The sequence below is a fragment of the Macrotis lagotis genome, chromosome 6 (assembly GCF_037893015.1).
Source record: "Macrotis lagotis isolate mMagLag1 chromosome 6, bilby.v1.9.chrom.fasta, whole genome shotgun sequence".
NCBI classification, from domain to species: Eukaryota; Metazoa; Chordata; class Mammalia; order Peramelemorphia; family Peramelidae; genus Macrotis; species Macrotis lagotis.
The window spans coordinates 155,962,546-155,976,966 of NC_133663.1; the positions used below are offsets into that span (position 1 = coordinate 155,962,546).

A 14,421-nucleotide genomic window follows, 5' to 3' on the forward strand; every position below is an offset into this window, starting at 1 on the left:
GACAAATAATTAACTCATTTCAAAGAATATGAATGGTTTATGTAGGTTGAGATAAGACTATGAGTTTTGAGGCATTTTAATGAATTCTGGACACACTGCTAGATAAGGGAAAATATGTTTGAGAATCAATGACCACATAAAAATAATTTTAAAATCTTAAAAGTCATTCGAGAGTGAGAAAACCTAGCAGCCTAATACATTTAGTCATTGGGTTCAAATACAGTTGACCAAAATGGTACGGGGGAGGAGTGCTTTGATGGTGCTAATGTTATAATGGGATGTGACTGTGGCTGTACTTGTGTTTAGTTTTCACTCTAAGAGAACCTGGGTTAAATCTTATTATTTAACTTATGTTCAGTTATTCAAATTATTTTTTTCACATCTCAAAAAATGATTTTCAGAAAGCACCATGAGAATCTGTGTAACTACAAATGAACAGATCCATTTATAATCCAGAAATTATCAATAAAAGTCATACTCGTCAGAGTACTGAATTATTCTGTCAATGGCAAAAAAAAATGCATTGCTTATAATGGCCATCTTAAATAATTTCCAAATGTTTTACTGATATTTAATGATTTTTTTTCAGCCTATGAGGCTGAAAGGAAGGACAGATCTTGTAGATTGAATCAGGAATTTGAAAGAAAAGGGCATGGGAAATCTTTCCATAATTCTCATAGTATGCATTGATCTAAGTTGAATGCGATGAGAGAGAAATCATATCCTTAAGGAAAAAACATATAGTATGAGATATAGCAGAATTACAGATTAAGACAATTTTTTAAAAATTAAAGGTAATAGTCTTTGGTCTTTGTTTAAACTCCACAATTCTTTCTCAGGATACAGATGGCATCCTGCATCGCAGATATCCCAAAATTGTGCCTGATTGTTGCCCTGTTGGTATCAGCAAGTTCATTAAGGTTGATCATCACTCCCATGTTGCTGTTTAGGGTATACAATATTCTTCTGGTTCTACTCAACAAACTGCCTTTTGTGGGGGGTAGGGGGAGGGAAGCAAGATTGGGCAAAAATTGTAAAACTCAAAATAAATAAAATCTTTCTAAATGTAAAAAAAAAGAAAGGGGCATGGGAAAAGCACATTTGATAAATGAGGAAAAGGAAAACTTTGTTGATTTTTCAAATAAGTTTTGGAAATGTACTCTTATTTTTTTTTATTTATTTAAGATAATGAGATTAAGTGACTTGCCCAAGGTCACAGACAACTAGGCAGTTATTGAGTCTCTAAGGTCAGATTTGAACTCAGCTCCTGACCCCAGGGCCAGTGCTCTATCCACTACACCACCTAGCTGCCCCTTGGTAATGTTCTCTTAAGGACTGTCCTACATGAATTATACTGTTTCCTGAATCAAGATAAATACGTGACCTAGTAAAGAAATCTGACATAGATCATTTCATCAGTTCATTAAATCTTCTAAAGCACTTTATTTTATTAACTTAAACTTTCACAGTAGTACATAATCTTGCCTGAAACAGTTTTAAAACAAGTAGAATAATGATAACAGCAGATGTGTTCCACATTTGACAAAACCAATATATAAAAATCCAGATGGTTTAATAAATCAGTGTGATGGGTAGGATGGTGATCATTTACTTAAAAAAAAATTTACTAGTCTTTTCAAAAACAGGATTCACTGGAAGACTTCAAAAACAATTACATTGATAGAAGCATAAGTCACTTTCATTGGTGGGCTGTGTTCTTCTCTACCTCCTAATTTCCTACTTCAATATATTTACTTTTGCATTCTACTCTTCTAACTAGAAATCACTAGCCCTATATTTCTATAAATATGAATGTAATCAAAGAGAGGTAATAGACATTTAATCTATACATCTTCAAAATAGAAATTGTAAAAAAAAGAGATGAAACAATTTGTTGTCTTGATGGTCTAAGACACCAAGAATCTTAATAAGGTAAAATTTCTGTGGAATTAATTCCAGGTGATGCTAATTCTTAATCCACAACATACTCACTTCATACCCATTGAACCACTAACCACCATATTCTGGCAAGTAGTATAAGTCTAGCAAGACTTGAAACTATTCAATTTTTTCCCACCCCACTCTTAGCCAAACATAAAAGCCAAAAGCTACTCAACTGGCAATACAGTGTAGCAGAGCTCTGTACTGCAATAGCACTTAGTTCACTGCAATAGCTAGTTAACTAAGGAATAGTGGGAACTGATTTAGACCAACATAGACCTGAAAAAAAGTGATAAGCATCCAACTGTGGCCAGAAATAACCCACCCGGATAAGTCATTTGGTGCAGAGATTGACTGGTGAACTGCTATTGGCTAACTAATTGGTAGGAATCTCTGAAGGGAAACTAACTTCAGTAAGTCAGAAAGAACAACAACAACAAAAAATGATTAAAATTACCAGAGATTTCAGGAGGAATTACTTTAAAGATGTTGAACACAAGTGGGGTGAGGAGGAAAATATTAAGAGGAGATAGTAATGGTATATACAACTGGTAAAAGAAACCACATATCTATGAGTATATACTATAGGGAATGTGAATCAACATTGTAAAGGGGATAAAGAATCTGTGCATTTGCAAAAGAGCATGGTACCAGAGAGAATATTCCTTAGTGGGTTAAGAGAAATAAGAATTGTGAAATCACTGTTTATAATCCCTCAGCAGAATTAAAAATCTCAATTCCAAGGTGGCAAATCGTATGAAAGAAACAAAAAGACAACAATTGATCAGATGTGAAAAGTCATAGAAGCGAAATAAGTTATGGAAGAAGAGAAGTGAAAAGTAATACCAAAAAGATCTTCCTATCATAAAATAATTAATATCAAAGATAGAATCTAAGATAATTCAAGTATTATAGTTCTCATAAAAAGAATATAACAAATAAAACAACAATAAATTTTGAACATCTTAATGTAAGATATAATACAAGAAGACAATGTAGAACTTCTGAAAGAGAAATTTCTGAATAAGAAGTACATTGCTTCCTGAAGTGAGGGAAAGGAAAGAACAGCTCTATCCTACACACTCCAAGATGGGGAGAGGGAAAAGAGGGAACACATTATTAGATAATTGGATTTAAGGAAGAAATTGAAAGTAATTCATTAAGAAACAAATATGGACATGAGAAAAGGTTAAAGTGGGGGAAGGGTGTTAAGAAGTAAGAAGAGCAGATGGGACTAGAATTCTTTTAAAATAAAAACTGAAGAGACAAAGCATTGTTATGGGAGAGGAAGCAGGCAAAAATCCTGAATCAAAATAGAGACAAATGATGGAAAAATAAAAAACAAAAGCTTTTAACTTTAAAAATGAATGGATTAAACAATTCAATAAAATGAAAAAAATGAAAAATTTCATAAGAAAACAAAATGACAAAAGAGTGCATAAGAAAACTGATATGCAGAAATATGCAACCTTAGAAATCCAGCTCAAGTGCTATATCTTACACATAATTTTTCCTGATCCACAATCCAGAAGGGAGTTCTGCTTCTTTAGATTTTTCAAAATAGTTCTTATATTTACTTATTTAGTCAATTATCTATTTTCTTACTCTTTATTATATTCAGTGGAGCAAAATAGATTTATGGATAGAGTCTATTATTTCCTTAGGGTCTGAGATAGTGGATTGAACACATTTATTGGTTTAAAATGAATATATACAAATTTTGTATATGTCAGTACAATATGTAAATAATTAATAATAGACTAGAGAAAGATCTGATCAGTTCTTTCTCTTACAGAGATTCAGTGAAATGTGACTTTGAGCTAGTACTAATATAAACCAAATATGGCACTACCATGTAATGCTCCTTAATAACAGTCATTTCAAAGTTAATTTTGATTGCTTTGTTTAGAAAATGGAGGCAATTGTGAAAATTATTTAAGAATTAGAACTGAACTATACTTATCCCAAAGATTTTCATTGCTATTTCCTTCTTTCCTTTTTCTGCAATTTAACCAAAGTTTTTTTTTTTTTTAAATTTCAACTTCAGGGAGAGAATGGTTTCTGTTATTGGAGAGATATAAAGTTTAATTAAAGTATCACCTTTGCCTTCTTGGATTTTGCAATTAGAAGATAGGTTTTATGCAAAGTTTTGCAGTTCCTGAGGCAAAGGATGTCTCACTTAATTTTGTAGTGTCCTATGCAATTTTACTTTCTCCCAACGGTCTTTTAGAAAAGAGAATAATTTATTGTTTTTATCGTTTGGTTATTTGACTCTCCATGACCCCATTTGTGGATTACTTGGCAAAGTTACTGAAGTGGTTTACCATTTCCTTCTGCAACTCATTTTATAGATGAGATAATTGAGGCAAACAGGGTTAAGTGATTTGCTCAGGGTCATACAACTAGTTAGTGACTGAGGCAAGATTTGAACTTGAGAAGATGAGCCTTCCTAACTCTACAACCAGCATTCTATCTAGAGCACTAAGCGCCCTGAAAATAATTATTTAGCTTAAATATATACTTCTATGGATCTCTAGTACCTTTAAAAAAATTTCCTTTGGAAAAAAGAATAAATTTGCCCATTTTGTGAGTTACTAATCCTTCTGCCTAGTTTCAAAATATATACTTGAAGAAAATTTTATTTCTCATTATTGATCAGAATTGTGGTATCAAGAATGTTCAAGGAAAACTAGACTCTCTGATGAGAGGACTGCCAAGCTCTTTTCAGGACTACTTTCCACTTTTGATGTTCAACTGATCCATTTAATTCTCACCTGTGGCTTCAAGAAGTTGTAGGACCATACCTCTATAATTCATTTCAGTAGATGGAGTAAACCAGGTTGAGGGTAGTCAAGGGATTCTCAACCCATTGGTGAGTTAGGGGATTGTCTATCATATGCATGTGAAGTAAATGGGCAGATGAGAATAACTGATTCTAGTGGCCATGAAGATAGTTGAAGCAGGTACTAAGGAGTGCTTCAAGCAAAGATGCCAAGGTCATCTATTGTATATCAAGCCATCACCAGTTGTCTTGAGTTTTTCTTGCCACCAGACTGTGATGAATTTGGAAGAAAAAGTGAAAACAACAACTTTTTGCAACTCTGCCTCACTTAAATCTAATTTACATACAAATCAAAGACATCACTCATACCACAAAGTCCTGTGGCAATAGACAAGTGACAGAGTAACAGGTGGGGATAAACTAGTAGCTGTAGCCACAATCCTGTACAGAGAAGACACAGACCATAGGGTTGTCTCCTCACTGGAAGCAGCAGTGGGATTCGGCAGTACCCTGGCTGTCTGAGCAGCCTTTCAGGGATCAACACTGTCCACATCCTGGTGTGAGGATGAAAAGGAGTCCAAAAAATTGTCACTTATACAACCTTGGTTTAATTACTGGGGCAAGCAGGGATCTCACCTTATGGTCCAAATACAAAAAAAAAATGCAAAAAGTTCTTAAAAAATGATTCTACGTACCATCAATACACTGAATATGCACATACTCATAAATAACTCAAGAACCAGTAAAGAAAGATGAACAGCTTTTGTTGCAAGAAAACTCAGCTGGTCTCTTGTCCAAATAGCAGCCCTGAGTGAAATAAGTCTGGCACCTGAAGACCAGATTATGGAAGTTAGAGCTGGATACAGGTTTTTCTGAGTGATCACAGTGAAGGGGAGCAGTATGAAGCTGGGGTAGGTTTTATAGTTAAACATAGTCTTAGTCAACAAACTCAAATATCTACCAAAAGGAGTAAGCAACAGTTTCATGATGATAGCTACTTACAGGAAAAACATGCCACCATCATCAGTGCTTATGCTTCTACCATGGGGACCCCTGAATGAAGAAAAATTTTAAAACCTGGAGACCCTTATAATCAATGCACCAAAAGAAGACAAACTTGTAAATTTGGGTGACTTTATTGCTAGAGTAGGCTCAGATTACCAGACATGACAGGGAGTTCTTAGAAGGAATGGAGTTGGAAACAACAGTAGCAATGGTCACTTACTACTGAAGATTTGTGCATCTCTTAACCTTCTCCTTATAAATAGAATCTTCCAATTACCTAAATGCAAAAAATCTTCTTGGATGCTCCCCTCACAGCAAACAATGGTATTTCATAGATTGCAAAGAAAAAAGAGAGTGACAAAGGTAATATGTGGTATAGACCAATAACAGATTTATCCTCTCCAAACTAAGTATTTTCATCCAACTGAAACACTGACCATAAGACAAAAATGAATAGCAGAAGAATTAATGTCAAGAGATTAGAGTACTTCTCCAGTGTGAAGAGTTTATTGCTAACTCAGAGAGAAAGTTATTGAACCAACACAAAATTGACAATAGGGAGCAGTAAAGGAGAGGGAAACTTTCAGAGATTTGGTGTAAAGCATTACATTTGCTTATTTGGTTAAGAATACTCAGAAGCATCAAGACTAGTTTCATGAAAATGATGGGGAAATATAGAAACTGCTAAATGAAAAATTAGAACTCCACAGGGTTTACCAGCAAGATAGTTCATTCATTCCTAAAAAGGCAAAATTTAATTCCATCAAAAGAAAAGTACAAGTAACACTTATAGAGATAGAGGATTCTTGACTGAGTAAGAAGGCGGATGAAATGCAGTTTTATGCAGATAGTAATAATCCAAAGTGCTTTAATGATGCCCTGGTTCAAAGACGTACGATGGATCTCAACTACTCAGTGCTGATGGAGCCATATTTATTAGTGATAGGAACATTATCCTAGAGAGATGGGCTGAACATTTCCAAAATGTTTAATAGACCATCATCAATGTGGAAGCCATTGACCATTTACCCCAAGTTGAAGTCAATCAATCCCTAGCTGAAGTTCCAACTGAAGAAGATACTTTGATTCCTTTCATGTGGTAAAGCACCTGGTGCTGATTCTATTACAGCTGAGATTTACAAAAAGGGGGTTTCATTGTTCGTACAAAAACTGACTGAAATTTTCCAGGTTATATGACATGAAGAGATTATTCTCCAAGAATTCAACAATACCTCCAATTACTCATTTCTTTAAAGGTAAAGGGAATAGATTATCCTGTGAAAATCACAGAGGTGTTTCTCACTTATTCATTATTCATTACTGACAAAATTCTTGTCAAAGTCCTCCTCAATAACTTTGATCTTTAACTTGGAAGATGGTCACTACCTGAGAATCAATGTGGTTTCAGAAAAAGTCAAGGAAGACTCAATATGGTGTTTGCTGTCTGACAACTTCAGGAAAAATGCCAGGAGCAGAACAGAATTCTATATACATTTGTAGATCTGATCAAGGATTTTAATATGGCCTTTTGTGAATACTTATGGAAAATCATATCAAAATTTGACTGCAAAAAGAATTTCATCATTATAGTATGTTGATTTCATGATGGCATGCTTGCCCAGATTCTGAATAGTAATGATTACTCTCTTATTCCCATACTTTTTACTACAATGTTTTTAGGAATGTTATCAAACACATTCACTGAGGATGAACACATTATTCAAGGTCATCTATTGTGCTGATGGTAAATTCTTCAACTTGAAAAAACCAAAGTGGAGTATCGTTATATGATTTTTGGTTGGTTTGCAGATGATTGTGCACTCAATACAGACTCTGAAATTGAGATGCAACAGAGTATGGATTGATTCTACGCAGCTTGTGCTGATTTTGGCCTATCAGCACCAAGAAAACACAGGTGCTCTATTAGCCAGAACCATATCATCCATGTGTGTAACCATTGGTTGCAGCAAATAGGGGAAGTTATAAATATTGTAGATAAGTTTTCCCAGTGATGATGATGGTGATTATTCTCTGTTCTTCTTATGCTAAGAATCTTGTGCGAAGTCACCAGCCTTACTTTCTTCTCCAGAGTTATCTGGTCCAGTGTCCAGATTTGAATCAAGATACCTGGAGATGGCCCTGGATGTGAGGCAGTCAGGGTTAGGTGACTTGCCCAAGGTCATATACTAGTAAATGTCAAGTGTCTGAGGTCAGAAGAATTAAGATCCTCCTGACTCCAGGGCTGATGTTCTATCTACTGTACCACCTACCTACCCTGAAATACACCTTGGCAGTATACATTCCAGGGGCTACACATTGATGATGAAGGTGTCACATGCAACAGTTCGGGGGAGTCTCTGAATGAAATTGTGGGAAAGAAGTATTGGGCTTCCAAATTGAAGACCCACAGAATGCTTGGGCTAATTTTATTACTGTATGTCTGCAAGCCGAGACAGTCTACCAGCGCCATGCCAGAAAACTGTATTGCTTATATTTAGATTGTCTTAGGAAGATTTTGAAGATTACCTGGCAGTATAAAATACCAGAAACACAGGACCTTTCTCTAGTTAAACTGCCAAACATTAAAACATTATTACGAAGAGTGCAATTATGATAGTGGCCATGTTGTTAGAATGCCAAACATATACTTGCCAAAGAGATTATTTTATGAAGAACTCACAGGCAAGTGTTCAAAGAGCTGTCAGAAAATGGGATATAAGGACACTTTCAAGTGTTAAGAATTTTGGAATTGATTGTGCAGCATGCGAAGCACTGGCATAGGATCACCCAGTATAGTGTACTCTCAACAGAGAGGGTTCTTCTGTACAATGTAAGCAAGGTGGAATGGAAAATGATTGAAGATGATGGGTTATTACATCATGACATATTAGATAAAATTGTCATCAGTAAGATTTATATTCAAATTCTTTCTCAGGACACCTGATAGTTTTCTGATCTTGGGCAATTATTCTAAATATATATATATATATATATATATATATATATATATATATGTATGTATGTATATATCTACGTATCTATAGATATGTAGATATATAGATATGTGTATGTGTGTGCATCTCAAGACAATTTATGAACTTTATTTTAAATCATAGCTATAATATGCTTCACTAAAAGGAGTATTTACACTGCTAAAACCATAAATTCTGTATTGTCATTGATAATTATTATAATAACCATTGTAAAGATCTGATTTTGTGATGTTTTTAGATAAAATATCTAGATGTATATGACTAATTCATTATTTTTTTTAAGACTTTTTGCAAGCCAAATGGGGTTAAGTGGCTTACCCAGTACCACACAGCTAGGTAATTGCTAAGTGTTTGAGGTCAGATTTGAATTCAGGCACTCCTGACTCCAGGGTCAGTGCTCTATCTACTGCGCCACCTAACCACCCAGCTAATTCATTCTTAATTGTTTTAAAAAGCATAAACCTCAGGGCAGCTAGGTGACACGTTGCATAAAAACACTGATGCTGGCATCAGGCAGACTTGAGTTCAAATACAGCCTCAGACACTTAATAATTACTTAGCTGAGTGAGTGACCTTGGGCAAGTCACTTTACCCTGTTGGCTTGCAAAAACCAAAAACAAACGAACAAAACCTTAAGTCTAACAAGATTCTCCCTTTGTCATTAATATTTTATTTTGCTGTTTTTACCTAGTTACTCCAGGGCAGAGCTATTCCAAAGCCTGAGAGATGGGATCTACTCCAAGTGGGCAGCGGTGGACGCATTGATGATCAAGTCAGTGGAGACTGTGATGATGAAGATGGTTGCGGAGGATCAGGAAGTGGAGAAGTAAAACGTGTCCTGAAAATCACAAACTGTAAGTCTTTGATTTTATTGCTTCTATGAAGAGTCGATTTGTGAACTGAAATGAAAGATGCACCTAGCTTGAGTTAAAAGGAAATAGTTGTGGTACAGAAAAAGGCAAGAGAAATGTTAAAGGAGGTAGAGATTTAGAGAGAAAGGAAATGTGATGCAGTGACCAGTTGGAACTGTTTGTGGATATTCTGGATGTATATTCATTTCTAAATGACTCATTTCTCAATGAATAATTTGATGAAGTGGTTTTGTTACTTTGAGAATCAGTGAACATTAAATAATAGGAATGGGAATGATCAACATATACAGAACATCTTAAGAAGTGATATATAGTAACCTGTATTAAAATAATAAATAATTTGTAATCAAAGCAGTTAATCCTTTGCAAATAATGAACCAACTCTGATAGGGTTTATAATATAGTCATAGAATGAAGTAGATATCACTATATTCACTACTCAGCCTCGAATTATTGAAATGAAGAGCAGGACAAATATGTGGAAAATTCAAGTGGAAAAAAATGTATTTCAGTTCAAATTCTATTGATTCCTTCTCCAATTACCTTACCAATCTTCTACTCTTCTTTGCTTGCACCAAAATGGAAGATGATGATGTGACAATCAGGTTTTATCAAGTGCATTAAAATAAATTGGTCCTTTTCATGTATAGAAGTTTGTTTATATGATCTATCATTATCATATGCATTAAAAAAAAACAAAGTCTTGCATTCCCAGGTTACTAAACTGATCACACTGAATTCAATTGTATGGAAGGTTAAGAATGTATCTATAGGAGGAGGGCAATTCTCTCTTTCTGGCTGATTCTGCTAAAAGGTGGTGAATTTGGTCTGGCATGTTTGATATGGTCCTCATTAGATTTTAAGAGGAAGTACTTGTTCACATCTTTAAGCCTTCCTGGTAAAGTGCAAGATAAGATTCCACATATTTTATTGGTTCTCTAGCAGAGTCTTTCTCGATATATTGTATAAGTCAAACAGCAATGCAAAAACAAAACAAAACAAAACAAAGCAAAACCACCTTAAAAACACTTTAGTCAAGAAATGTTTTCCTCCTAGATTTAATAATGTAGGAAGCAAGTTTGAAGATGGCTTTGGTTGGTCACATAAGTTTCATTTTGTGTGCTTTAGCACTGATTTACAAAAGTTTACCAATATGCCAGGAGTTTAAATCCACCTTCCAAAATGAGCAATTTGGCCACCACTATGGAAGAATGAGAAGGAAGAAGAGGATGATCATCACATAATTTCCACTGTTCTTTACTTAGCTTGTGGAATTTATTTCTCTTGTCTATATTTCTTTACCTGGGCTTTTCAAATCAATTAAGCTTATCTCTGGAACCATTCTCTCTTCTAATAGTTTCAAAATAATTTTATTAATGTTTTGTTTGTATAAAAGTATAAAGGTGAGGAATCTGTTAGACTTGTGTCTATAGCTATTTACCCAAATTATCACATCGTTGTTTCTGTCATATGTCAGGAGACAACTATTCAGAAAGATACAGAGTAGCCTCAGTAGCGCAGGGTAAGAATAAGATTCAAAAATATTTTTCTAAATGTTATATATTAATAAAGACATAATCATGACTCAAATAATAAACTCTTTAGGAAGTAAACATTTTCTTCTTTCTTGGATTTATTTGTAGACTTAAATTTTTTTATGAATTTATGGTCATAATTGCCTTGTTTCTCAAGAGAAGTAGAGTTTTTCGTGGATGTTATATTACTAATGGTTTTTCTCATAAGGTTGTAACTTGTCAAGGTGGCAAGAATAGAGTTTTACTTCAGAACCCTTTTCTCAATTACTGTTGAAATGGACAGGTATGGTACAAGCAGCTCTCCATCAGAACAAAGAAAAGTTAGTTATAAATGGTTTTCAGAACTCCAGACAAACAAAAAAAAAATCCACATTTGCTGTAAATGGGCTGCCTATTAGGTTTCTAACATTTTATAGCTGTTACCTTTCAATTTTTAATAAGTGGGCAGGAAACCACTACGGACAGCCTGCTGAAATGAAGTGGGACAATGAGAGTGGGAAGTGTGGGTCACATTTCTATTTCTGTACAATGGCATGGCTTAATTCCCCATCTTCATTTATTTTGGTATATTGGTGAAACAAACTGAATCAGCCAGCTCCAAGTGGTCTAAATTGTACAAAGGTTGTGTTACTAGATATAGAGTTTTCATATTTTTGTAATGGTATAATACAATAGCTTTGAAATTTAAAATATATAAGTTGGTTACTCATCATTTGCCACTAATCTCCATTTACCTAGTATGGTTTAGAAGGTATATTATTTTACCTTTACTTTTCATAGGTATTTGGAATGGAGATATTTCTAAATTTGTACTTCTCTCTTTTAAAGTACTGCAATTCTGCTTTGCTCATAAAGTAGAGCAATTTCTGTGATGCAGGAAATGCCATGCTGGCAGTTTATCTCCACATCAAATTTCACATGGATTATTTGTACCTAACTTATGGTAGGACTTCCCAAGTTCATGATGATCTGATTAGCCACATTTTACCATAACTCCAACACAGTGATGTGCTTTTGGTACCCTTAGTTAGAGCTTAAAGGATAACAACATCTTTACATAGGTATTTATAATATATTAAATAGGGTGTTTGTATGTCTGTGTTTGTGGGTATGTATAGCTTGATTTCCAAGACCAAAATGCCTGAAATGCCTATGATTTAAAAGTATACAAAAATAATTTCCAATCATATTAATCATGTGTTTATTTATATATCCATATATTTGCTGATTATATATGGTATTTAGTGTCTGATATTTAGAATATATATTTATATATATATATATGTAGACATGAAATTCACTATATATATATATAGACATGAAATTCACTATATATATATATATATAAACAATCATCTAAATATTTACCCCAATAGGCATTTAAGCCCTTTTGGGGGAGAGGATAATTTTTTTTTATTAGAATTGAGCCATCAAAGATAACATCATAAGTTTTTATCATATTATCTATTGTGTGATAGCAATTATATGTTTTTTCTATATTTCTATATATTTCTATATTTTTTCTATATTTATATTTAAAATATAAATATATTTCTCTTTGATTGTGATGGTTCAGTTAGAAAAATCCCAAATGTTATATGAAACTATTTTGTATTATCCTATAGAAGTTGCCTGATTAATGAAGGATGTACATTTCTTTTTCATTGTAGATAAGATGAAATTTTGTTTTATTTGTGTAAAAAATAATGTGAAGTATAGACATTGGATTTGGAAATAGGAACAGATGCCCAAGTCTTTGTTATTATCATATGATAACATTATTAAAATTTACAGTGACTCACTCTCTGCTTTTCCCTGAAAACTCAAACCATTGTCTTCATGTTTTATGAGGCAATGGTAACTGTGACCCTTGTGATCCTCAAGAGGTAATTGTGCTGCTTTGTCTCCAGGAAGTAAACTTTGTTGTTTTTCTTTTATCTTTTAACAAAGCTTAAAGCTTCATGAAATATGCAAAAGCTCAATTTTGTTCTACTTTACCACTCTTAGGCTCATACTGTCCATTGTGAGAAATAATGAATCAGTAACCAGACATTGTACTTATATCAAAGCATTTTTGAATGAGGTTACTTTCATAATAAAACTAAGATCAGATAGGTAATTTGGATTAAGTAGAATCATGTTTGAGAAGCCAAGGACAGAGAAATATTAAGCAGATTGATTTTACTGACATCAGATTTTATGAGGCGATAAGAAATTGATGGCTTCAGACAGGAGATAGCAAGAAAATTGAGTTCCCCCACAATAGAAAAAAAGGATATTTATTCTGTCTGATTATACCTACTGGATTTTGGGTGGTAAAAAAGACAAATTTAACTTTTTGCATAATTCACAAATATAGTCTTGGTTTGCATTAATGAAAAACAAACTCTGAGCAGGATGTTGAGCTTCTGGAAATGTTTAGCCAGAGAAGACAGAGAGATCATGAGATAAAATATTTGAAGAATTATCATGAAGAAGGTACCTTATGTCTACTGCTTTGACCTTATCTGAATGAATGTGTTTAGAGGATCAAAGCAAATTTGGTTGAGGGACGAGTAGTTTGGAAGACCATATGCTGTTATTTTTAAAAAAGCTAGAGCTTTTGAGGTATTTGTTTTGTCTGAGAAATAAGTAGTCAATTTGTCCAACACCCTTGATAGTTCACTTTTAGATCTCTTCTAGAGTTTCCTATTTAGAAATATTTTGCCCCCAAGGTTTTTCACTTTCATATCATTTTTCTGAATGCTATTACTCCCAAGATATCTCTGGACTTGATCTGACTTGGTCTTTGAAGTACTTCCTTGGATTGTCATCTTTCCCCAGTTTAAATATTTGCCCTAATCTCTACTGTCCTCCTTCAATTTCCCATAGGGATGGAACAGATTATGTTTATTCCAAATTATCCCACAGGTCAAAAATAGGAGCTGTGGATGAATATTAAAAGATAAACATTTCATTTCCTTATTAGGAAGAACAGATACTGTTCTTCAAAAGTAGAATTATTTTCCTTGTGAAATAGTAAACTTTGTATTCCTGGAAATATTCAAGTATAGACTAGATGAGCTAAACTAATTTAGTCCTAGAATACTTTGAGACTTGCTATATATATAGTGATGGAATGAATAAATATTTGTTTAATGATATGGAATATACTAGGATAAAGTGGGACCAGGGAAACTTTGAGGCAAAATATTTAATTTAATGTCAAAAGTTTATGAAATGTTTCACATTTTGAGTTATATGTAATTTTGTAATTAATAATTTATTTTCTCCCCAAACTTTCATTTATGTCA

General features: G+C 33.7%; 1 protein-coding gene across 4 annotated transcripts in view; it reads left to right on the forward strand.

Moving 5' to 3' along the window:
* GPC5 (glypican 5) overlaps positions 1-14,421 on the forward strand; it is a 2,040,883-nt gene that overhangs the window by 1,061,182 nt on the left and 965,280 nt on the right. For all 4 annotated transcript variants that reach the window (XM_074191892.1, XM_074191893.1, XM_074191894.1 and 1 more), the window contains exon 7: positions 9,413-9,575. In XM_074191892.1, the coding sequence (XP_074047993.1) occupies positions 9,413-9,575 (163 nt within the window). The remainder of the gene's footprint in view (positions 1-9,412; positions 9,576-14,421) is intronic.